Source organism: Accipiter gentilis, chromosome 16 (genome assembly GCF_929443795.1).
Source record: "Accipiter gentilis chromosome 16, bAccGen1.1, whole genome shotgun sequence".
Taxonomy (NCBI): domain Eukaryota; kingdom Metazoa; phylum Chordata; class Aves; order Accipitriformes; family Accipitridae; genus Astur; species Astur gentilis.
Window position 1 is genome coordinate 22,985,289 of NC_064895.1, and position 25,086 is coordinate 23,010,374.

Sequence of the window (25,086 nt, forward strand, 5' to 3'; positions counted from 1 at the left end):
CCCTGAATGGGTGATGAGGCCTTCTGTTCTTGCAGTCAACAATTCTGAATAATCGCTATACAGGAAACTCCTATTTGACTGAATGTGCCATTACATGAAAATATAGAAGCCTAAAAATCACATTATTTTCCACTGTCTCCAAGACTCATTTTAGAGCAGCTATTTGGATCCCTGCCACATTATCGTTAAAAAAAATTGACGTCTGTACTTCTGACATTGTCTAAAATGAATCTTCATCCATGGATTATTAACTGTACATCCCTTATGGTCAATGGCTTAATTAAATCAGATACTGATGACCTTAAAACTAATTGACCACTTTCATACATACTCTTTTCTGTTTGCTTCACGTCAAATACGGATGCAATGGTGAAATCTTATTCCAGCATTAACGTTTGCAGCATCCTGCAATGAAGCATAGTAGTTTGGTTTGCACAATGAAAATTAAACGCAAGCAACTTATAATGTGCGTAGCTGGTCAGTTAACTAGAGTAAAAAGAGCTATCGTGTTGCATTATGTTGCAGGTGAGATGTGTTCCACGAGCTAAACAGCTGAAGTATATTAACAGTTGCCTGCCTGCGGTTGCTATTGGATATCACTGCACTGATTTGCAAGAATAATCTCATTGTATACTCATTAAAAGAAATTAATTACTGGAAGACATCTCAACAAAGATGTCCTGAGTTGCTTTAGCTTGGACTATAATGAGATTTGAGAGGCATATATAGAAAATAGAACCAGCTTTCTCTGGGCTTTACTCAATGTTTTAAAAGCTTAGAAAAAGCATTAATTACACTGTTTACCAAGTGGCTGAATTTGTAGGATGTTAAAAAATACATTTCCACCTCTGCTTTTCTTCTGCTTGTCAAGCTGCCTTTCTTCTAAATCCCAGCCTGATTTCTCTGCCTGTCTATCCCATCTTTACTGCTCACCCAGTGTTGCATCATCTCAGCTCACTTGGATTGCTGTCGTCCTAGGTACGATACAATAACCAACCAGTGGGAGACCATCGCTCCTCTGCCAAAGGCTGTCCATTCAGCTGCTGCAACTGTTTGCGGTGGGAAGATCTATGTCTTCGGTGGGGTGAACGAAGCCGGCCGAGCTGCGGGGGTCTTGCAGTCCTACATCCCTCAGACTAATTCGTGGAGTTTTATAGAGTCTCCGATGATCGGTAAGGGATGCATGGTGTCAGAATAAACCTGTATTACAACAGAAATCTCTGTGCTACAGGTATTTTAATGCCTTTTCAGAAAGCAAATGAGTTGGGGGGTGAGGGGAGATATGTTTACAACAGATTGGCAGGAATGCATGGTATATTATACCAAAGAGGCAATTATCTGGATCTTTACTGAAGGCAATTGTCAGTCATTAATACAGCTAGTTATCAGCTAGAAGTGATGAGTTCAAAGTAGAGGAGAAAGGAAAGCAGTTATTCAGTATGGACAACAGGTAATTTTAGACCAAAAAATGGCAAAGCGCAGTGAAACTTCATCCTGGCATCATGTGTTGCTGCATGCAGTTTTACAGCACTGCTCAGTTAATGGATTATTACTCATTGGTTTATTAACATGCCGCCTGTCCTGTAGGAAGTGGCAGTCACTCTTAACTGGGATTTGTAAGTGCTGTCCAAAGGCATATGTGCTTCAGAGACTGAAATCTCCGAGACATGTAGATTACTAAAACTGTGTTTATTAGTTTGTGATGTCCTTGAGCTCACCGAACATCTTACAGAATAAAGAGCAAGATGAGACACCAAACTTGCCACTGTACCGGCCAACGTCAGAGGTGCAGACTTCCTTCCAAAATCAGGATAGCGCTCAGAAGATTGCGACTTATTTGCTTTCTGTGGCAATTTGCACCCTGAGTGTTTAGGCTGCTTTTGGAAATGGGGTTTAACGTTCAGCTTCAGGAGGATGTTCCTGCAGGGTGGCAGCTGTCCTGGGCCACCTGCTCTGCACTGGGTGACTGTGGGCAGCCTTCGGGCTGGCTGTGCTCGGGTGGCCAAAGAAACAGCACTTACACAGTCATCGCAGAGAAGCTGCTTTCGGATGCCTTGCTTTTGCATCCTAGAATCATAGAATCGTAGAATGGTTTGATTTGGAAGGGACCTTTAAAGGTCATCTAGTTCCAACCCTCCTGCAATGAATGGGGACATCCTCAACTAGATCAGGTTGCTCAAAGCCCTGTCCAACCTGACCTTGAATGTTTCCAGGGATGGGGCATCTACCACCTCTCTGGGCAACCTGTGCCAGTGTTTCACCACCCTAAACCTCTTATTCATGTTGAAACTGTGCCATGAGATGCTTCGTTTAAAAAAAATCACAGTCTCAGTATTGAGCCTGGTAGAGCAATAGGTGTAGCAAGTAATAAATTGTAAAAGCACAGTTATAAGGTATTCAGGTAAGGCCTAAGCATATTGAGAAAACTAAAACAAGCTGCTCTTTTTATTGTAGCTTGTTACAATTATTATGACTCTTTTCTTGGGGTTCCCTAATAGATCAGGTCATGAGGACCTGGTAGAGCCACGGTTGTAGCCTCCCCTGTGCAGACAGCGCTGCTGCTTTCCAACTCCCTTGCTGCTGTTTGTGTCCAGCCTAACGTAACATGACATGCATATGATGCAGCATGAAGCGCCCAGCAGGAGGGCGTTAACCGGCAAAAGTCATGTTTATGTAATACAGCAGTGCAAACAAACCTATTGCCTGGCTTTTTCCATCACATGGCTACAGCTGCTGCTGTTCATTTAATCCACTGACTGTCAGTATGAGGTTTTCCTGTACTCACAGTGTACTGCAAAAATGAATGCATTATGCAAAGAGGTATTCCTTTTCCTTACCAAAATGGTAAAAGTGCCACAGGAGCTAAGAAATCATTCCCTGGGCTCATTATACTGTCTAGCAGGCATCAACACCATGCGTGCTTGGAAAAAATCATCCAAACCATCTAGACTTGGGTTCGTCACCCACTGTTCTAATGGACATGTACTATTATTTCCTAACAAAACTATATGAAAGACACCGGTGAAGTTAAAAGATAGTATTTATGTTTTCTTGGTGTAAGCAAAGTTAATTAGTTAAGCTGAAGGCATAAAATATATGATAAAATGTGGAGTTGCTGTGTGTCTTTGTTGGGAAATGTGTAATGTCAATTTATTTGCAAATAAAGTAAAATAACACAGAGCATGAAAAATTGCACCCCCATGGAGAATGTCTGGGAAACTGAACTGATGTAATGCCTGATATTCACTAAAAGGCAGTGGGAATGTTGGTAATAGGCTTTAATTTCTCCAGCTCTGCAAGAACTGTAGTATCACCTGTATTTGTAAAGTATCGCCCAAGAACTGGATGCTATGCCAAGCGTGGTACAGTCTAAAACAAAGAGGGAGTAGAAGGAGCCTGATAATGATCACTGCTGGGGTGCCTTGGACAGCCTCAGAGCCTTTTTGTGTTGATTTGTGGATTCTTAAGGTGTGCCTCTGTGCTAAGTCAACTGAGATATCTGATGGCGATTTGTGCTGTTTAAGGTCACCCCAGAGATCAGTGAAACCTGTTAGACCTCAAGTAGGACAATGGATTATTTAAAAAACACCTCAAGCATGCTCAGATATGCAACAGTAGATGCAGCTATGGAAAGTAGGACAGGTCTCTGGAGATTTTTAGACCATCTACACCACTTGAGTCTCAAGTCACTGTGGTATTTTATGATAGTGAGTTGAATTCAGCATGGCACATGTTTGAACCCAACAGGTCCATCTCTTCCAAAGCATCGTGTGCCAATCTAACCCAAGGCAACACTGGCATCAACCATGGCAGGGGCGGAGAGTCATTTTTTGGCTAATCTGAACGGAGGTGAAACAGGCTGGATACTGACATCCTGCCTGTACAGAGGAGATATGGAGTGGGGACCGATAGCAAGCCCACACAGCTCAGCCCCTGCTCTCTTCTGCCTGGATTTCTTCTAGGAATAAGCAGCAAATTCACTCCCAGTTTCCATTTATTCTTTAGCCTTCACCTGCCAGGAGGTGTTGGGATGTGGATGCTTGCATGCAGTAGGTATGACACTCACCAACATGTTGCACATGGATGCTGTGGTAGCCTTTGGGTAGGTGTTGATTACACACATCCATGTTTGGAGAGGAGAGAGTCTTTCTCGTGCCCCATCCTTTGCCCCATGTCTGTCCTCCCCATCTTTTGAGGTTGGCAGATGTTCCTGCAGCAGCACAGCCCGCAGTTTGATGTTACTGGAGTAATGGAGCCTCCCAGGGCTTTCACACTGCATATTTTTGGTAAACCACCTTGCACATCCCCTTCTTGTGTTTTGAGCTGTAAGAAGTTTGCTGCTGTCGAGCCGAAGTCCTACAACAGCAAATGAACCCAGGCTACATACTTGCAGCACCTGCCTTTCCATTTCTTGCCAGGCTGTTCTATATAGCACTGCTAAAAATGTATTTCATGGCCACCTTCCCGAGGTTTGTCTTATTTAACAAGATCACCACAGACATGCTGAAGTCAGTGATTGTAAGTAAGCCTAATTATCTTGTCATTGCCTTTTGTGCCTTCATGCCAGTGCACTAAAATATACCTTTTTTGATATCCTGAACAGTCAATGTCTGTACTGGTGGAATGTGAAGTTTTTATTAATGTTTCTGGATTGTAAAAAAAACCCAGTGTTTAATCACCACCGCTATTAAATTTTAAAATCTGGTGAGAACTATGGGAACACAGAGGTCAAAGATCTATGAGCATTTCTGATTTCTAATCCAAGTATCTAGTTCCTCACTATACCGTTTACTCCTGCAGTGATATGTCCAACCAAAGTGGGACAATCACAAAGCTAAGAATGCAAGAAATATCTGGAAAACAGCGTTAGCAGCATCTGTGCATTTTTACTGCACTGTCCCATGGCTTATTTTGGTTAAAATGCATAATCATTCCCATGAATTTATGTTTGGACTTTACAAGAAAAATCAGATGTATGTCTTGGCCCTCTCCCCAAGGCCAATAGTTTGGTATCCGTGTGTGGGTTTGGCTGGCTCTCACCTAGAAGTCTCAAAGTAATGAGTGTTTCATCTCCTCCATCAACATATCTTTCTTCCCATGACTAGTTCTTAGTGGTTTTCCCACTAGTAAGCTTGAATTTTACTTTCCTTTGTCTCATCCATTTCTCCTCCATATATGCCATATGCTCCATTCAGAATGGCTTTTCCACCCCTCGATGTGTTCTCCCTGCACATACTGACTCTGCCTTCTACCCAGCAAAGTCATTATTTTTGTGTTTGCCCTTCAGCAGGTGTCCTCCCTTTCACTTCCTGCCTCTGCTTCATCTGTGTGGCCGTGCTTTGTCCAACTCTCTTCAGTTCATCAATATTTTGCCCGTAAATTTGATGCTGAGACTGCCCCACGATGGCAAGTGGAGCCTTCTGCTTTGGTGTGGGTGATCCCCACCACACATACACAAAATGTGGTGTTTGCAAGTGAGGACACTCAACTTCGGGGTTTCTGAGGAGGGTTTAGTCAAGGGTCATTGAGGAAATCATAGGGCCTGTGACCGGCTGTGTAGTTACGAGAAATCAGCCAGCCTGAGAGCACTGTGCCAGAAGGACTGACATCCGAGACCCTGCTGTTAATTGCAATATCTGCACTTCGGCCTCATGAGCTATGTGAAGGATCAGAACACAGTCTCCCAGCTGCTGTGGGGTGTTATCTTATCCATTACTATGCCGTTCTTGAGCTTGTTTGCATAGTATTCAGGGAGGGGAAGAGGCACTTACTATTAAAAGCAGATTTAGTTTGTATTAACTAGTCTCCTTTCTCCAGTCTGCTTCATCATGTGCATCAACACCCCCACCGGCTGCCGGTGCCTGCAGGGAGACCCTTCGGTTGGAGTTATATCTGGACTGCTGGCATGCCCGCATTTCTTTCTCCTGATAAAAATGTTTGACTAGTTTGGTTTTAATAACCTTTTTCCATGTGAAGTGCTGCTGCCATTCATTGTAAAGCCACTTCAGTCTCTGACTGAGTGCTTTACTGGAAGGCAACATAAGATCTTTAAGCAATCATGGAAGGGAAAGCAGAACTGTGCTACTTGACCATATAATATACCGAGATACGAGAGCCATGAAGCACATCACAGTCAGCACACTGTCCTTACTAAGTGAGGAGCACACCAGTAGGTGAAATTATCAACCCCATGTGAAGCACACCTCCGGATTGTCATTGAGTGCATACCCCTTCCTGCAATGACCTGTCACTAGAATAGAAATACTTGCGTATTTTCCTATAGCAGCAGCAAAGGCGAGTGATGTTATGATGTTATCCACTTGGAAAGAAGAGTACCTTTTATCTATTATTTCTTTTACATTTATTCTGTCTTTTAATCTCAAGTGTGCTTGCTGTCCTGGACAAATCCCATTTAAGATTTTTCCAGCCTGAAATGGATTAGTCTATCTGACAGTGCCAACACTTGAATTTTGGAGGGGAAAGGAAGCTCCTTCTCTGTTTCCATGCTTCCTCTCCCCCCTCTTCCTTCCCTCTGGCAGACTTTTGAAATAACCACAGTCCCCACTGTATCCTACAGTAAGCCTCTGATCCACAGAAGCTCATGTTCATGCCCAGTGTCATTGACCAAAAAGCCCAACCAGAACATGCTTTTGCAAAATTAGGCTCCCCAGCCATGCAACTTGCTCTATGAGCATGTTAAGGACGTAGAGCAGTGGCAGAAGTTGCAGTCTCCTGAGTGTTTGCGTGAGGTTACCAAGCCCTGGAAAGGACAACAACAAGGGAAGAGTGTGGGTAGCACCTGGGATGAAGTAAGGTCATCCACTGACTGGTGGTCATCCACATCTAGGTAGCAGGAATGATGGCTTGAGTTTTCCAAGCTCCCTGTGTCTGTGAACAACTTCTGCCTCCATAGTAACAAAACAAAAATAAAACACACAGTTTTCTCTCTACCTGTCTCTGGAGGGGTGTCCCTCGTGTCTTTCTGCCGTATCTTCCTCAGGATCAGGAGACTGTTTGCTGTGAACGTCTCCCTTCCTGAAAGAAACAGCAGAGATTTCTCTGTTTCTCTATCTCAGGCTTACTTTATACCAATTTATGAAATAGTAGCTAAAGCCAAAAGCAGTAAAAAGACAACAGACAGGTGATGTATTGAAAAATTGATGAAAATCAAACACGATTGCCTCTTAAAAAAAAGAAAGAAAAAGAATATCAGACTGTCTCCCTATTTGAAAAGAAAAGAAAAAGTCACTATAAAAATAACCAAGGGGTTTCCTTCTCTTTCTTTAACAAAAAAAGAATGTGAAGTCAGTGATTCAGTCTCCTGAGAAGTTGCTGTTTCTGCCTTGAGGGAGCCCCAAATAATTTCCCTGTGAGATTTGGGAGCTGAGTTCTTTTTTTTTATGCAAGAGCTTTATTCTCCCTCAAAACACTGCTAGTTGGAGAAAAAAAAAATAGGAAGATGTGATAATTAAATATGGAAAATTTCTGATGAGTGTCTTAACTGGAAAAAATGTCACATATGCAAGTCTGATTTGGAAAGGGATGTGAGCCGAGTTGTTAGGACAGATAAGTCTTTCTGATGAATTATAGTGGCTTAGTGGCACCGAGAAGAAACTGAATACTCCTTGTTCTATTTTCTGGATGAATTAGTTTCTTCCCATCTGTTCCCAAGGATCAGTGACATTTTCCTAATACATCCGTGTTTTTTTGACATATGCCTGTAGATACTCAGCGTAATAGGAGCCCAACTTTAACCCGTAACATGTTTTGTCTCTTTTCACGCCGCGTGCTGCTCCCCCGTACGTCCCCCTGGGCATGCACCGACGTGGGGTGAGTGAACTGAGCCAGGCCACCCCATGGCCATGCTGGAACAGAAGCAGACACCACAAACTCATTAGTTTCCTTCTAGTTTAACCAGTTCAAACCCCAGTTAAGGAAATTGTCTCTCTTTTGGAGAAATTCATCAGCTTTAGCTTAACTCATGTCAAATTAAATCTCTTGTTAAGTATTTAATGGAATAAGATGGTTTGACAAGAACCTCAGGGTTACAGTGCCAGCCATGCAAGAGGTAAGCGAATGCCAAAGGTAAAGCTGCTGGGGCTACTTCAAGCCCGTGTCTGTGTTCCTAAAAGCACACAGCCATAGTGTTAGAGATCTGGGAGGAACATATAGACGCCTTCAAGGTTACGTAGAGGCTGTTAGCAGAGATACAAGAGCACAGTAAAGATGATATCACACCTCCTCTCCAGCGCGCTGCCCCCAACTCCCCACACTTGGCAGGAGGGTTGCGGGGACTGAAGCCAGCAGGACTGTGTCCAGGCTGATTCTCCACCGGTGATGAAAGAGGATCACCCTTTTCTGAGCATATAAAAATGCAGATTTTTGGAGAGGCCTTAACATATAGCTCCATATGGGTAATTTTTATAAAGATGTCCCCTCATGCCAGGGTAGCCACCCAGGAAACGTTTGCTTCATGTCCTAAAGGTCTTAGGTTCTTGCTTCTTAGAGAACTGGTTGTGAAGCTTATTTTAACTCAAATAAAGCAATGTATTTTTCCCATCTTTTGTTCCCAGACACTGCCGATTGGTTTCACTGAAATGTTGATTAAAAAAACTGTATCTCATCAAGACAGACACCATCATGAGAAATTTCAGCCCAACTGGCTCATATTTAATAACGTGCATATGGCATGCTAGCAGCATACGGGACAAGTCAACTAATTAAATTATAATTATTTTATTCGATAATTTATGGTTAGTTCTACCAATATTTCTAATAATGCCACAGCTAACACAAGAATTTTAAAGCGTCCTTGGAAACTCTGACTGAACTTGGCTTAGGATAAGGGACTTGCTTAATTTCAAACTCCAACCTCACACAGTTCGTTGCTAAAATACAGGACTGCTTGGAGGTACACACACATCTGAAAATAAAAATGCAGGTGAATTTACGAGACAGATGAAGGGGAAAAAAACTGGGTCTCAGAAAATCTTATGGATTATGTGGGTGACCTTCCCACAAGCAAAAGCAGAATACAAAAGAGAATCAACTATTGGATATTATTAAGCGGTTCTCTGCATTGTGGGTTTCTTCAGTATTTAGCTGCTGCACAGGCATGGGAAGCATCTGAGTTAAAATTTGCAACAATTCAAAATTCTGAAACAACTTGACATCTTAATTTCATATGTAAGAGTGGAGCTTTCACGGTGACTCCCATTAGGCTTTGGGAGAGGATAATTGTACTTTACCAGTTTAGAGGGAGGTGCGTACTAGGGGATGAAGGACTGATGAACTTTAAAAGTGCCTTTGAGAACTTGGAGAGAGGAGAACAAAACCAGGAAAGGTTTCCTCATTTTTCTCTCCCTAGCCTTGGAGGTTTAGAGAAACGTGACTTATCTATAAATAAGGGGAATGTATAAATAAAAAAACAGTCTCCAAACCTGAGCCTAAAACTGATCTCAGTGTTGCTTTCCATTGACAGATAACAAATATGCTCCTGCAGTCACTCTCAATGGGTTCATCTTTATTCTTGGAGGAGCTTATGCACGAGCAACCACCATCTATGACCCAGAGAAAGGCAATATTAAAGCAGGTCCCAACATGAACCACTCCAGGCAGTTCTGCAGGTGAGAAAAAACATTAAAACTGAATTACCAGTGCCTTAACATTTTCTGCTGATAAATAAGCTAATACAACCTAACAGTGAAGGGGAGAGGGGATGGGAGGTGTGTACCACTTGGGGTATTTCTTTATCTCTTGTTTGTACGTGTTCAGAGATGCAGCATTTCCCAAAGTGCACATCCAGGACCCTACTATGGTTCATATGTCTCCTCACATTCAGGCGTGATGCATCATGGGGAGGGACGTGTGTGGGGCTCCTCCAGTGACTACAGGAATGCTGTTTTCCTCAGGCTGCCATGTGTAACTGGAGGATGATAAATACCCACTGTAGGAGAGACCACCATAATGTGGAACATGTTTTTGCTAACTAACTAAAAGATCTGTGAAAACAAAAAAAGAATACTGAGTAAGCACCACACACTGATATTAATTATTATTTATTTCGTGCTTTTGATTGCTTTTTGGGCTCGCTTCCCTGATCCTGGTCACAGGTTTAACAAACTTCCCAAATCAGCTGACAAAAATAAGACTTGGCACCCATGGCAGGTACTGGCAGAACTTAAAGGTCTTTTAAAAAGTACTATGTAGCTGTTAAAGACGGACTTGTTTCAGGGTTTATACAGCACCAGCCCCTCGCAGAGCAGATCCCCATGCCGGCGACTGGCTGAGCTATCGGTTTCATGGGGAAAAGCCGTCGCTGCTCCACGGATGCTGCCGCAGGCACTGGGTGAGGGTTTGTTATCGGTGGTTGCTGCAGCAGCGTCTTGAGGCACTGAGCAAAACCAGGGTGGAGGGGTTGTGCCGGGCAAGTGCCCAGATGAAAAAAAGCCACGGGGTGGGGTGGGAGGAGTAGCAGCGATGGGGCAGCAGCTGGACCTGCATCTCCCAAACATTCAGCCAAGAGCTCTGCTCCTTGACCCACGGGTGTCCATAGCCCCCATCCTACGGCTGAAAAACACCTCCATGTTTTAACTTGTTACATTTATCCTTTTGCTTTGGTGCAGATGAGAAAATTCCTTTTTCAGAAAGCATGCTCAGTTTTTCTCTTTTTGCTAGGTTTTTTTTCCTGGTTTTCTCCTTTTTTCCCCTTTCTTTTATTAATTTAAGGAGCGCCCTCTCTTGGCCGCTGAAGCCCATTGTGTTGGGAGTGAAGGTGCCGAGCAGCCGGCTCCATCCACGGAGCCCTAGGGTCAAGTCTTCCTTGGCTCTAGCAGGATCAGGAGGAGCCTGCAGTGCTCAGGCAGCTGCTAATGGCATTTTTCTCCTGAAAAAACAGAAATACAGGGTACAATGCAGCCCAGGATTAGAGCCCTAACCAGTAAAATGAAACGCGAGGGAATTGTACATTTTATACATTCCTGTATCGTCCCATAGGGAGGGTTGAACTGGTCTTTGAACATCTCTGTTTTGTAAAACATAACAAAAAACCCTGTTAATGAAATATCTGGAATATAAAAGAAATTGCATGGATGATTTCAACCAGGGGCTGTGGGCTGAGCATCTCACCTGAAAACTTCCCAGGGTTTCTAACGTGGAGGGATGCTTTGCTCTCCACCCTGCAGAAGGGAATCCAGTGGGAGACCTTGTGATGGCCCAAGGAGAGTGAACCAGGGACCTAAATATTAGCTGCTGCTGTAATAAACTGGCTTTGCTTAAGTAGAATATGACACCCGTCAGTGAAAAGTAACTTCCAACTTTTAAATTACATTTTTTTCTAAAGCCTAAAGCAGTAGTGGACTAGAAACCTACATTTATAGTGGGACAGTCACCAAAAAAAGGAATAGTTCAGTACATCCCAACTGGATGCCAGAAAGGCACATTTTCAAAAATTTCTAAATGTGCTGGGAAATGGCCAAGGAAAAATATTTCAGCCAACAGGAGATGTAAAACCTATGACAAAAACTAAATAAATCAGCATGTACGGAAATAGGGAAAATGGGAGGTTAGCAGTAACAAATGGGTTAAAAACTGGCTGCTGCTACAGGAGGCTGAGGGAACCAGTAAAGTACTAAGGGGCTAATCGAAGTAAAAAGAAAGGCACTTTAAACCTTTTGGGATCAAAGTTGTAATTTTAATCTGTTACAAAACCATTGCTGATGAGGTAGCAAAGAGTAACACAGACCGATCAGATGGGTATTTCTCATCTGTATTTGGAAGGGAGCAAGAAGGTTTGGTTCCATAATCTGCTGCGAGGGACCAAAAGAGGTCACTGTTGGCAGCAAGGAAAAGTGTGAACTCAGAAACTAAGTTCTCAAGTCGGGCAACCCGGCCGTCTTAGATGCAGGCATCTTTAGAGACTTTGCTGAGAAGCTGACTGAACCACTAATGTTGATTTTTAATAACTCTTACAGTTCAGGATGGATCAGGGCACTGCCAGAGTTTCCATATTTTGAAAAGGTAAAAGGGAGAATTTTAGTGCAGCAATTAATTTTGCAAAGTATCAACATCAGACTAAGTGGTCTCATTTAGCCTCATGTTGGTCTGCTGATAAATACCAGAGTGTTTAATTTGGGATTTCATCAACAAATAACTAGATGCTAATAATATAATGAACAGCAATCAATGTGCTTTCCTGGAAAATGGGTCTTGTTAAACCAACCTGTTGTCTTTTGCTTTTGGGGGGGGGGGAAATTGGGTTCTTTGTTTTTTAATAAAACATGCCTGGCTGCTAAAGACAACTGTGATGCTATAATATACTGCGATTTCTCCAAGGTATTTGGCTGGTATTATATGGAATTAACAAGGCACACATTAGAGAGATTAAATCTGCTTCACTGACAGATCTCAAAATGTAGTTGTTAATGAGAAGATATCATTGAGCAAGGCCACCGGTAGCAAGCATTGATTCTTCTTCAATGCTATTTAATATATCTACCAACAATCCAGGTAATAGAAAATCTCCCCTGGTAAAGGCTGCGGGTGGCATAGCACTTGGTGGGTAAAAATATTACAGAAGGAGCTATTTTAGCCAGTTATCTGCATGTCTCAGTTAGATGGTCTCAACGTAGCAGCGGTATTTTAAATGCAAAGTAATACATGGAGGAAGCACAATCGCGGACTGTACCTGCATAGCAGCCCTGCTCCCCTTCGAAAGTCAGGCACTCAGAGGAGGACATAAAGGAGGCCACTCAGAGCTTTCATCGCAATGCAGTGGATAAAAGGTCAATGCAATATTGGATATATAATATGAGCCCTAACGCTGAAATGAAAACAAATTGAAGCTGGGAAGAGAGAGTGCTGCTGCATGCGGTGTTGGCGAGATGAATGCAGGTCTTGGGTCCACGCGTCAACATGTGGAAATATCAGCAGAATTTCAAAGGGAAGCTGCAAAAATGACCCCGGGTTGCAAATCAAATCTTTGACATAAAATTTAAAGAGTTTATCAAAGAAAGGCTGAGAGGTGACTTGATCACTGGGAGCAAGTGGAAAAGCTTTCAGTCCCGCAGACAAAGGCATAGCAGGTTACGAGGGCTAGAAAGTCAAGTTACACATCTCAGCCTTGAAGTGAGGCACTTTCCCAACAGCAAAGATAATTAAACAGTGAACCAGCAAGGGAGGGGGCAAACTCACCAACACTCAGTTTTTTTAAGAGGAGATTAGATATGTTTCCAAGAGAGATGCTGCCTGGGGAAAAGTCCATGGCCTGAGTATACACAAGCTCAGATTAACTAAGCACAGAGATCCCTTCTGACCTTAGTCTATGAATCTATAAATTCCTCATTCCGCTCATTAGCATGGATCACAAAAAACATGGTTTAAAAGCACCAACATAAACAACTTAAAAATTAACTGCATGCTATTGATCTCCTCTCACCAGGAATCACTCGATACTGAATTTGCTGGGAAAAATCTTGACCGCATCACTTTTATTTTTATCTGCACTGTTTCTACATGTTAGTGACTAGGGAGCGTGATGGCTTCAAGCACAGGGAAAAGAGATGTGTGTGACATTCCTCGCGTATGAAAAATTAAAAGGTACATTCAAATGGTTTTAATATCAAGTTAAATTACTTCTAATGAAAACGAAAAATAAATGGTTCAGGTCTCCAGCTCACAATCAACAGAAAAGCAAATTGGGCATCATTTTCAGATGAAACCCAGCCTGATGGAAGTCAATAAGAAATTCGTGTTGACCTAGAATTAACCCTTTGAGGGATGGTGCCAAGTAGGCAAAGAGCTATCATATGCCTGAAACGTAAAATTCACTGAGAGTTCACGCGCAGGTCTTGAATATCCTCTATGTGACATGTGAGGGTGAGGGAAATATTTGACATTTCCCAAACATCAGGCAAGTGTGTCCTGTTTGCCAAGTGGACCCCGTCTCGGTTTGGCAGATCCAAGTCTGTGGGATCTTTGGAGGTGGTAACAGCAGCCGACGAGGATGAAGAGCTGAGATGATCACACCTTGCTCTGCTGGACACCTCCCTCCAGAAAGGCTTGCAAAGACATCCCTCCCCTCCAGCACTGGCAAGTCCTGCCTTTGCAGGCAGGCATTCTCCCTTCCTGCCATGCTCTTCAAGGGTCTATTTTTCCACGAGCAAAAAGAATACCAAATGCATTTCTGTGCATGATTAAAAACTCCATATTCTGCTTGCTTAGGATGCAGGCAGCGTGCAAACAGGAGTGTGCTACAGAGAGCCTCCACGAGCTGCAGCGTGGTGGTGCCAGCAATAATTCCAGAGCAGCTAATTTAGTACCAGCAATTCCCAACAGACACCAGAAAAGCATTTTCTTCCTCCTCCGACTGTTAACCAGTAAGATTTATTAGATGGTTCTGCCGAATGGAAATCTTTAATAAAACTTCGACTCAGGCTGAACAGCACAAAACCAGGGTCGGTTTGTGGATATTTCCCCCCCCCCTCTTCTTTTTAAATAAACCCTTGTTCTTGAACAGCGAAGCATGGTGACTCCTGTGCTTAACTACTAGGCATTGCTGATATGCAGCACCAGCCGCAGACTCCCCCAGCTGATTCCTTTCCTCATTGCAAAGTTCACGGTAACTCCAGGCGCTGGAAGGGGTTAGAGCACAGCTTGTTTGGATGGATATTCCCATGTGAAGCTATTACAGAGCACAGTTCCTCCTTCTCGAGCCCGCAGATGTAAAGGCTGGTCTGTTCAGCAAGGCAGCATTTGCAGCTGGAAGTGTTTGTGGTCCAGAAGAGAAAACTGAAATCTTCCAGCAGATCTGGAAGGAGACGTGTGGCTGGGACTATGCTCCACAGACAGCAGATGAGAACTGCCACACCAGACTAATAGCAATAATTTCTGTAGCAGTTGATGACATGAAGGATTTCAGTGTGCATTAAAGCGTAACTGATACAGACAGAGCACTCGGGCTGTTACTGATGTGCGACAGACTTTGGAATAAAACATTGCTGGTTTGCAGCAACCAGTAACAATGCCACATGATGGTTTTGGATCATTAGCAAGGGAAAGTGCTCATGGAGTAGGGGAGAATATAACTGGAGCTTGGCCAAAACACCCACGCTAATAATCCCAGTCCAAGAAGTGTCATGATATCCTCCTAATTGACCATGACTAATCTGGACCCTCATTTATCCATCTTATTGTAAAGATGACACCTCTGGCAGCACAACACAGCCACCCGAGCTTGAGCCCTCTCACACATAACAACCTGGCTGCCAACCCGGCCGCAAACAACCACACAGGTTGTCAGCACCGCTACCAAACTGGGGACAACGCTTTGGCACCCCGAGCACCGCCACCCGCGGAGACAGCAGCAATGCCTTTCGCTTCGGCGCCGCAAACCACTGTGCAGGTTTCGCTAAAAGGTCCCCAGTTTAAGCAAGAGCTGAAGGGGCACTTGCAGTTCTGCCTAGTGCCGCACAGAGCCATGTCCCACAGTAGCTGGTACCCTGCCGGATTCTCTTATCCCAGCGCTGACTCCAGCCAGCTGACGAGCATCATTCAATTCCACCTCCTGTAAAGCCCTCCTGAAATCTTAGGGCAGGAAGGAAATCCATCCACTAATAATTGTGGGGATATTTTTTTTTCTTCTTTTGAGCAGATTCTGTGTCTAACTGATCATATTTAATAATGTTTATGGAACTGCTCCAAATAAATTAGTGAGTGTGTGTGCATGCATAGCCAGGAGTGAGGAGGGAGAGGAGCTTTGGTTGTAGCCTCAGAAGATACTAAGTTTCAGGGAGTCAAAACAACACGCTAATTCAGCCATTTCAAATCTTTTACAACCCCAGACATTACAGGAAAGGGGTATTTTTTAACATTTCCTGATAAGGCTGATGTGATCTTTAGGATTAAGCAGGAAATTTTAAAATAATAACAATAATAATAATAATAGAAGAAGACGAAGAAGACGAAGAAGAAGAAGAAAAATTAACAGACTTTGCTGGTAGCCCCACCGCTTGGTGCTATGTCTAACCGTCATGACCGCGAGAGGGAAGGGCTGGAGCAGGAGCTCCCAGGCACTCAGCTCTCAAACACTACGGAAAAGAGGCACTGACATCTTCCACTGTGAGTTGTTTCTAAATTACTGCCATCAGGAGACTTTCACTGTAAGATGTTTTCGAATGGAAAGTAGAGGGTCCGTAACACTCTTGGTGGGAAGGTGGCCACAAAGCAAATGGCAGCTGAGCTGCCTGAGGAGGGCCCCAGCTGAAAGCAGCACCACCTCATGGGTGCTGAGCCCTGGTGCTCCATGCCTGAGCTGGGGCATGCTTAGTTTTGCTTATATGTGATTAAAAAAGTTAATTAAAAGCAATGCAAAGTCAAATGCAGCAACAAAGGGAAAAATCAGATCCTGGGCTGCATCTGCAGGGGTGTTACTAGCAGAGATAGAGATATGGTCATCCCACTCTACTCAGCGCTTGTCAGGCTGCACCAGGAGTACTGTGTCCACTTATGGTCCCCACAATTCAAAAAAGACACAGACAGACTGGAGAGGGTCCAGAAGTGGGCCACGAAGATGATCAAAGGGGTGGAGAACCTGCATTATAAGGAAAGACTGAAGGAGTTTGGTCCCTTCTCCCTGGAAAAAAGAAGGCTCGGGGGGACCTCACACAGTATTCCAGCACTTAAAGGGCGACTACAAGGAGGATGGAGGCTCTAACTTCACAAGGAGCCACATGGAGAAGACAAGGGGCAACAGGTTCAAGTTGCATTGGGAGAGGTTTCATCTCGCTATCAGAATTTTTTACCCTGAGAACAATCATCCACTGGAACAAGTTCCCCAGGGACATGCTACAGTCCCCATCACTGGAGGTTTTCAAGATGCAACTGGACAGGGTGCTAGATAATTTTATCTAGTGTCCCTCTCCCATGAAAGCTTGGATCAGATGATCTTTTGAGGTTCTTCCAACCTGGGCTATTCTGTGTCTATGATTCAATGATTCGCCTTGTCCATCAAGTCCTTTAATGGCCAGCTGTCAGAGAGGGATCTTCTCTGCCACCTGTTTTCTCAGGCTGGGGAAGGACTGCGAGGAGGGTAGACGAGAAGAGATTTAAAGGGTGTTTAGATTACACAAGCATTCCAACCATAGACAGCCAGGTCCCCACCAGCCCTTGGTGCACCTCAGCCTCACGGGGATTTTCTTAGGATCGTGATTCATAGCTTCGTGGAGGTCAGCAGATGGACCAGACTAGTGGTGGCAGTGTTGGGGGATAGTCACAGCGTGATCCTCTGACACTGCTCATGGTTTGGGCAATGAAGGACGCCCTGGCACCTCCAGGGAATCAGCTGCAGGGCTATAGGTGAAGCCTGTCTAGTAAACGACAGTAATTACCTGCGGAGTAGAAAGCAGGGTCATTAGACTGCAGGGTAATAATTTGCAAAATGCTGAAATGTATTTTCCTGGAAGGAGTGGATGGAGTGACCTCCATTTTGATTCCAATTACGTTCACCCTGGGCGTGCTGCTGGAGAGCTGGAGGTCCGGCTGCTCCTTAGCTGGGGAGGTCGTTGCCCCCAAAGCTGCTGGAGAGTTTGTGTCCCCCCAGTGAGGCTCTGTGGTACGAAGCTGCATTCCTTCCCAGGCTCTGACAGCCTGTAATCATTTTATCTCTCAGGATTAATGGCACCAAGCAATAAACTCTCATTCTAATTATTGTAATTATTTCTTTCTTTGTACGTCAGCCTTGGTAACGATGTTTTTACAGCTGATGGGATGGAAGGGAGGGGAGAAAAGAAATATTGTCACAGTAATGAAGAAAGAGCAATGAGCATACTCCTTTCCACTCACTTTCCTCAGGGTTTTAGAGCCCACTTGAATTTCCTACTCCCTAAGGTCCCAGAAATTAGCAGTGATTGTTCTAATACTGCAAAGTATCAGCAATCTAGGACTAAATTCCTAATTGATCTTAAGTACCTACCTGCCACTTTAGCCCCAGAGATGCCTGAATGTCTCCAAAGTCCCCTGTACCCACTGCGTACTTAAAACTGCCTATTTCTTGATAGCAGTAGCTCACCGTTTTTCTTAACCTCAGGCATGACTCACAAGCTAAGCGTTATGCCAGTTTTAGCTATGGGAATTGCATACGGAGGGGACAGAAGCTACTCTAATCACTACTTAAAATTCATACAGTCTTTCCGAGGGTGGAATTCAGCATCCATTTCTTCCCCAACACATTAGCACCATGGGAGGTTACAGGATGGAGCTGCTTGTCCCAGCTGCTGGGCAGGAATTTCCTTCAGTGCTGTAGCCCAGGTGCTGGAGAACAAGAGCAACATTTGCCCACCCGCTGTAACCTCTAATCCAGAGCATGGGCTGGGGGAGAACCCGGACCCAGATCATTTCAGGAGGGTGTGCTTAGCTACTCAGGGGCTCTACGGTGGCAGCAGCTCTGGCTTAGAGTAGCTGCTACTAAACATGACACAGAGGAGACTTTACTAGAAGAAATGTGGGCAGCTAAGATGCTACGCAGGAATTTGTAAAGCACCCATGTCCCTGTTTAGAGACCTAAGACTAGATGACCAAGGGGATACCTGGCACTTCAGGGCAGACTTCAGCTGTGCAGCACACAGCCAGGTAGGAAGGGCTGCTCCTGTTCCCAGGGTCGCCTAGAGCACAGATGGAAGGGTCTTCACACAGGGTCCTCCCTCTGTCCACCCCATCCTTCCCATCCAGATCAAAAGCTCCGAGCAGAGCAGTCTCATCGGGTAATGAGCAGGAAGGATTAGACAGGCCTCGTGTTCAAGTGGCAGCAGCCAGCAAGGTCCTCTCCTGTGGTGGTGTGAGGTGCTGTCATCTACACTAGTGTGTCTGCACCAGTAAATTAAAACTTGCCTGAGGCCATTCATGGGCACTGGACCTTGACCATCAACACTGATGGAACCGCCCCCAGGCTCCATGTTCCACACTAGCGTTTCTTTTAATTGCCCATTATTGATAGTTCTGAGCCAGATCTTTCTTGGGGATCTTTTTTTTTTTCGTTGGAAGTTTGTTTGGGTTTTCCCACTTCACCCAATTAAATTGCTAAATTAACCCTCTTTTTTTTTTTTTTTTTCCTGTCAAGCTTTGTGTAGGGATAATTTTTTAATGACTGATCAGCGTTTCATTAGAGAACCAAGGCAGCAAAGCTGCTTTGTACCGCAGTCCATCTCTGACACTGGCCCCTCTTCTGCCCAGTACATCCCAAACCATATCCCAATTCAAATAATCGTCCATCTCCGTCAGCTTCACTGTTAAGAAAACAAAAGTGAAACACAAACAGCAACCACCACTACCCCATGGCCTCATTTCTAAACTCTTATCCTGCTGGTTTCTGCAGCCCCTCCACCACATCAGGACTGTTTCAGCATGGAGTAGGACCATCCTTCTCCCCTCCTCATGCTGTATTTTTGCAAGCTGCAATTCCCAGCCTGTCTTGCTTTTAAATAGTAACTTGTTCCAGTACAGAGACAGGCTTCCCACCCCGCAACAAATATCTTAAATCCTAAACTGTGGCTTAATTTGCACAGTTGTCTGATTTACTGGGTCTGCTGGTCCTGCCACCTCTGCTCCCTCCTGGCCAGGGGGACCTCAGCCCTGGCAGTAGTCCCTGCTGGGCAGTGCCTCTCCACCACCAGCTCCAGCTCCTTTGGAGGTGGGCTCATTCTCTTTCAGAGCCGTCTTTCAGGATGACACTTGCTTTAGTCAAGTCCTCGTTCTTCCCTGTTTCTCCCCGACGTTTCAAAAATAATTACCAGTGGTTCAGTAAGTTCATTAGCAAACTCCCTTAGGACCCTGGGCTATGTATCATCCAGCCCTGCTGATTTGTGGATAGGCTCTAATCAAGTGTTTCAAGTCTCTCTCTCCCCTTCCTCCTCCTTTCAGATTAACAGTTATTTTGACAAGATTCTCATTATTTCCTATTTCCTGGCGGTACCCAGGGACTAGGCTTATTTAAGTCCTCACTGTTGTCATTGTGGGTTTATTTTTAACCTCAGGCTCTGCTTCTCCGGCAAGGACATCAGAGTTTTGTGTTCTTCAGAAACATGTGGCTTTGTCGGTGCCATTTTAGTCTCAGTTCACCCTGGGTCTTCCAGTGCTCCCTGTCTTTTGCCTTTATCACTTTTTATCCTCCTTCTTCCTGCTGCTCCAAAATTAGCCAGAAAAAATTACTTCGCTTTTACCAAGCCTGCAGGGTTACTACCCTTCTCCACCTTCTTTGATCTAGGCCACCTTCTTGGCTGCAATTAATTTTTCGTCTTCCCCTCCCTCTTTTTCTCCCTGCTGTCCTCTGGTGTGTACGTACTCTCCAAGTCTCCATTTTCCTTCCCAACACAACTGTCCACCAACTCCTCTTGGAAGGGACCCCAACCACCAGAAAGCCACCGCCAACCCCACCCAGCTTAACATCATCTTCAAATGTTGGGGGCCAAACGCAGGCTTCCCAGCAGATGAAAAGCAGAGCCTCCCCCACTTTTGGGTTCCCCCCATGCACTGGGAAGGCAGCATGGAGAACACAGCAGCCCTGCATAGGCTTTTCCCAGCCAGCTGCCTGCTACCTCTGTCATCCGTCTGCCCTTTCCAAATACCCACCCAGGAGCCCAGCCCCTCGTTGTCTGTCTTCATTAGCCCAAAGCAAGTGTCATGCCCTACGCATGATTGCTGGAGAGGCCAAGGCATTAAGTGAAAGGAGGAGGAGGAAGAGATGGGGCCGAAGAGCAATTTTTCTTTCAAATACCTTCCCACCTAGGTACCTTCCCTCCTATCAAGAGCCTATGGACCACAGGATTAGGCCAGCCTCCTTATCCTTGATTTGCAAGAGATGTCTGAAGTCAAACACTTCCATTTGAAAAAAAGCAGTAAGGTTTTTTGTCTTCTTTAGATGCCAACATATAGCTCCTCTGGCAATCCCTCAGCTGCACATCCCCAGCCATCAGATTTGTGGCCCCTGGGTTGGATTCCCACTTGACACCCCCACTCCTGGGCGCGCAAGGAGGACAAGTCAGCAGGACCTCCGGGCTCCCGCGTCAGAGCGTGACCATGGAAGGGGCTGAAGGAACAGAGCATTTTTCGGAGGGGTTTTTTCCCCACTTTGCAGCATTCATTGATAATTAGAGGAGTAACTTGAAGCAAGGGTTTATTCCAACCGAGGCGGCAGGGACTCTGAACTGCTTGGATTGCTTTCACATGTGCATGGTGTTACAGGGACACGTTGTCCCGCTACATTTGCTGCAGATCCCAACTGTGGGCTGGAGAAACATCTTACTTGGACTAATTTCTGTTGTTTAAATTAGAGACAACATTTACTTACCTGGCAGAAACATAAAGAGGATTAATTTGGGGGAGAGAAAGAGAGAGGGAAAAGAAATGCCCACACACGCTTTATATAGATAAGAATAAAAGATGCATTCGTCATTTACCCCTTGTTATGAATGACTGGGTTTGTTTTAATCCTAAAAAGAAAATTATTGGGTAAGAAGACTAACTAAAACTTTCTTTATTTTAAAAATACAGCGCTGTGGTTCTGGATGGAAAAATTTATGCCACTGGTGGGATCGTTAGCAGCGAAGGACCTGCCCTGGGAAACATGGAAGCCTACGACCCCAAAACAAATACATGGACACTTCTACCAAATATGCCCTGCCCTGTTTTTCGACATGGCTGTGTAGTAATCAAGAAGTACATTCAGAGTGGCTGATACTACCCGGGAATTGGATGGAGAACTGTTTGTACCTGTTGAAAGCAGGCAAAAAGAATACTACTACTTAAGAAACAAAAGCAGCGAAGCCAGCCAGTGAACATATTGCTCTAAAGTCTTGAATAGTGTCTACATTGAATGTAGAAAAATCATCCTCACCTTTTGGTGAAAAGGAGCAGAGAGCTCCGTGCTATGTAAGATATTGTAACTTAATAATACAAGGGTGTCACTAGATGTTATAGTGGCACTTGTTCTGGACGTCGGCTTTTGGTCAACCCAGGTGCAATAGAATTTCACATATTTTTTAAGCTGGGGAAGAGAGGAAAAAAAAAAAAATCTGCATTTTACTTTAGAGCTCAAGCTTGATTCTTAAGATAACCATGCAGATTAGTTTTACTATTACACTTTAGGCATCAATCTATTTGAAAGGTCAAAGTGTCCTTACCACTTTGATTCCTACATTTGTTTTTAACAAATACATGCTTTTCAATACCAATGACTGAGAGAAATCTTGTGTGACAGATGGCTTACGTTGATGTCAGTCTTCCATCAGATCAAATGAATCTTTCAGTCCTACTAGAGCAGAGCCCAGAAGAGGGGTGAGGTGGGGACTGGGGAGAAGAAGAATAGCCATTGGTAATAAATTCCATGTAAAATGATGGGGAAAAAAAGGTCTGTTGGGCTGGATGAGTTTCTGCTCCCGGCGATACTTGTGTGGGCACATGTGGCCATGCCCACAGGTCGGGGCGGGGAGGGCTTCTAAACCTTCTCCTCCCGGTTTCTGCTGATGAGCAAACTTGGCAGTGCTCAATTCCCGTAATGCAAAATGAAAACAGTTTCGATTCCAGAGGCATTCTCCTGATAAACCCGCTCTTCACTTCTGATTGGGATCGCATTAAAACACACAGTGCAGTGTGGGATTTCCACGTTTTCATCAAATAGAGAAGATGCCTCCTGTTGTGGCTACGTACTCAGTTTTGACTCTCAACCAAAATTCCTTACGTTGGGATATACGCCACTATCTTTTATGTAAAGTCTGAGAAGTTTTTTTATTTTATTTTTCAAGTTTCCCCATAGGTGTGGAAACCTTATACTTATTTACAGATTTTAAACACACGAGTTTAAGTCCCATGGTAGAAAAATGCATAGACTTAAGCCCAGTATAAGAGACTTAAAATGATTACTATGTAGAGTTGTAAGTATATGCACAGCACAGGGGTTATATTTTTATATATATTAAAATATTGTCTATCCAGAGAGCATTGTGATGTGGAAATTCTTTATAAATTTATACATAAAAGGATCAAATGGGAGATGGACCGGGTAACATAGAGGGGGGCAGGGGAAAGAATCTTAAAATTCACAAATACGAAGTAACCCCAAGCTAAGGATTGTCTGATTTCTTCCCAAGTAGAGGGGAAAAAAGTTGCCGTACTTGCCTTTGCAGACTCAAATCCCAAATGCCATGCCAGTAATTCAAGAAGGAGGGTCCTATACAAGGCGTGGGTGAGATCTTACAGTCAATATCTAGTTGAATTTCATACCAAATATGCTAGCCTTTTTATATGGAGGGAGGTCTGCCTACAGCTTTGGGGAAATCAATGCAGATGGTTAGCTAATCATCTTATTTTGTTAATAATCGTTTATAAAATAAAAGAAAAAAAAGAAATTTGTATCTTGCAGTATTTAAAGAAAAAGTGCTCAAGTCAACTGAGTCAAGCTATAGGGTGACTCAAGTCTCTCATTTTGACAGTGAGGTTCCAGCCTTTGTTATGCAGTTGTTTTATTTATTCTTTGAAGAAAAAAAAAATAAGCACAACAAAATTATATACTAGTATGTCATTTAAAGTATTTATGTCAAACAGGGTGCAAGTGTGAACCTAAAGATTGGAGCACAAGTTTCTAACTGCCTGGGGCAGGACTAATTTTAGTGTTGGTGTGTGTCTACCTCCAAAGGAGGTGCTACCTGTCAACAAGACCTAAACACATTCAACATTTCCAATTTAGCTTATTTCTTCATTTCTCACACTGGAACAAAACTGGCTATTTCTGTGAATAATATTAAAAACAGGGTTATCTGTAATGGTATTGTATATAGTTTATGTTTACTGTTAAGTTCTTGTTATATTATAATAAATATATTTATAGATCTAGATTCAGCATCCAGATTGGATTAATTTTGTCACAACTGAACAAGAAACAACACTGCATGAACTTCATGTTTCATCCCAGCCATAGAAGAAAATGTGTTCATTCCATCCAGCTAGCTTCTCTTGCAAATCCAAAAATGTATTGCTAATATTTAAATGCTCAGTAGCTTCCAAAGTACTTCTCCTTTCCGAAAAAATTCTTAGAAGTGATTTTGTATTTTATTCAGCAAGACTGTTTCTTCATCTTATTTTCCCAAATTTACTAGTAAGTAGAGAACAAAAGAGCTCAAGATAGTTTACAGAACTGTCTTGAAGAAAACACTGATAAACAGCTTTTTGGGTTGGTTTGGTTTTAAATGAAAGTTAGGATTTGTACTGTACTGCTGCTGCAATGTCCAAAAGATGGAAGCCGCTTTTGCCTTATGGTCTAAATTCCTTCATATCCAGAGTGGGAGCTCTGTAACTCACTGGATACATCTTCCAGGGAGCACTTAAGTGCAACCGTTCGTGGTTTCTTTGATGTTTCATTAGGGCGTCACCTGGTAGTTGTAAAACTGGATATGGAACAAAGATGAGCCAAATATGATACAACTAGTCTCAAATACCACCGCAGTGGAACATTTCAGCTGGATCTTAGGAGGCAGTATCTGTTCTACACATTAACAGGAAGAATCTAACATATATTGAAATTGTCTCCTGTTCTTACAGAGTACATCTATGCTAGTATGTAAAAGCATGAACCGCGGTTTTTAAACGTTTTTAGTTTAGGCTTAGTGACTCAGGTTGAACTGCCTGTGAAGACTACTAAAAGCCTCGCAATTCAGTATCACACAACCATGCTGCAATAATCCAGCCCAAGTGGAATGAGTTGCCAACCTTTTCATCAACGCTCTGCAAAGATCTCTTACTCAGCACTAGTCAATAATACTTGGTAGGATGAACAAGACACAGGCTATTTGCTTTACTTGTATGTGGAAATTATTTTAGTTTCCCTCTGGGAAGCTGGCTGAGCGCTTTTGCCAAATGACTCATGTGCACATATCTGCTCAGAGATTTTTCTCAAAGCTTTAAGAAATTCAGGGGAGAAGCTGGCTCAGCAGCCTGATAAAAACTCCTTTGTTCGCTGGTTTGACTCTCCCCTGGCTCACCTGGGAAGGAGAGTGATCTCCAAATGGGGCTGTTCACTGCGTTCAGGTAATCACCTACCCCTGA

At 43.8% G+C, this 25,086-nt stretch overlaps 1 protein-coding gene across 3 annotated transcripts in view; it reads left to right on the forward strand.

The window, feature by feature from the left end:
- Window positions 1-23,790, forward strand: part of KLHL29 (kelch like family member 29) — a 336,839-nt gene extending 313,049 nt beyond the window's left edge. For 2 of the 3 annotated variants that reach the window (XM_049818438.1, XM_049818440.1), the window contains 3 exons: window positions 979-1,172; window positions 9,482-9,626; window positions 21,541-23,790. In XM_049818438.1, the coding sequence (XP_049674395.1) occupies window positions 979-1,172; window positions 9,482-9,626; window positions 21,541-21,724 (523 nt within the window). In that variant the 3' untranslated portion in view covers window positions 21,725-23,790. The remainder of the gene's footprint in view (window positions 1-978; window positions 1,173-9,481; window positions 9,627-21,540) is intronic. The other variant, XM_049818439.1, reaches the window with a different exon arrangement.
- Window positions 23,791-25,086: the final 1,296 nt, after the last annotated feature.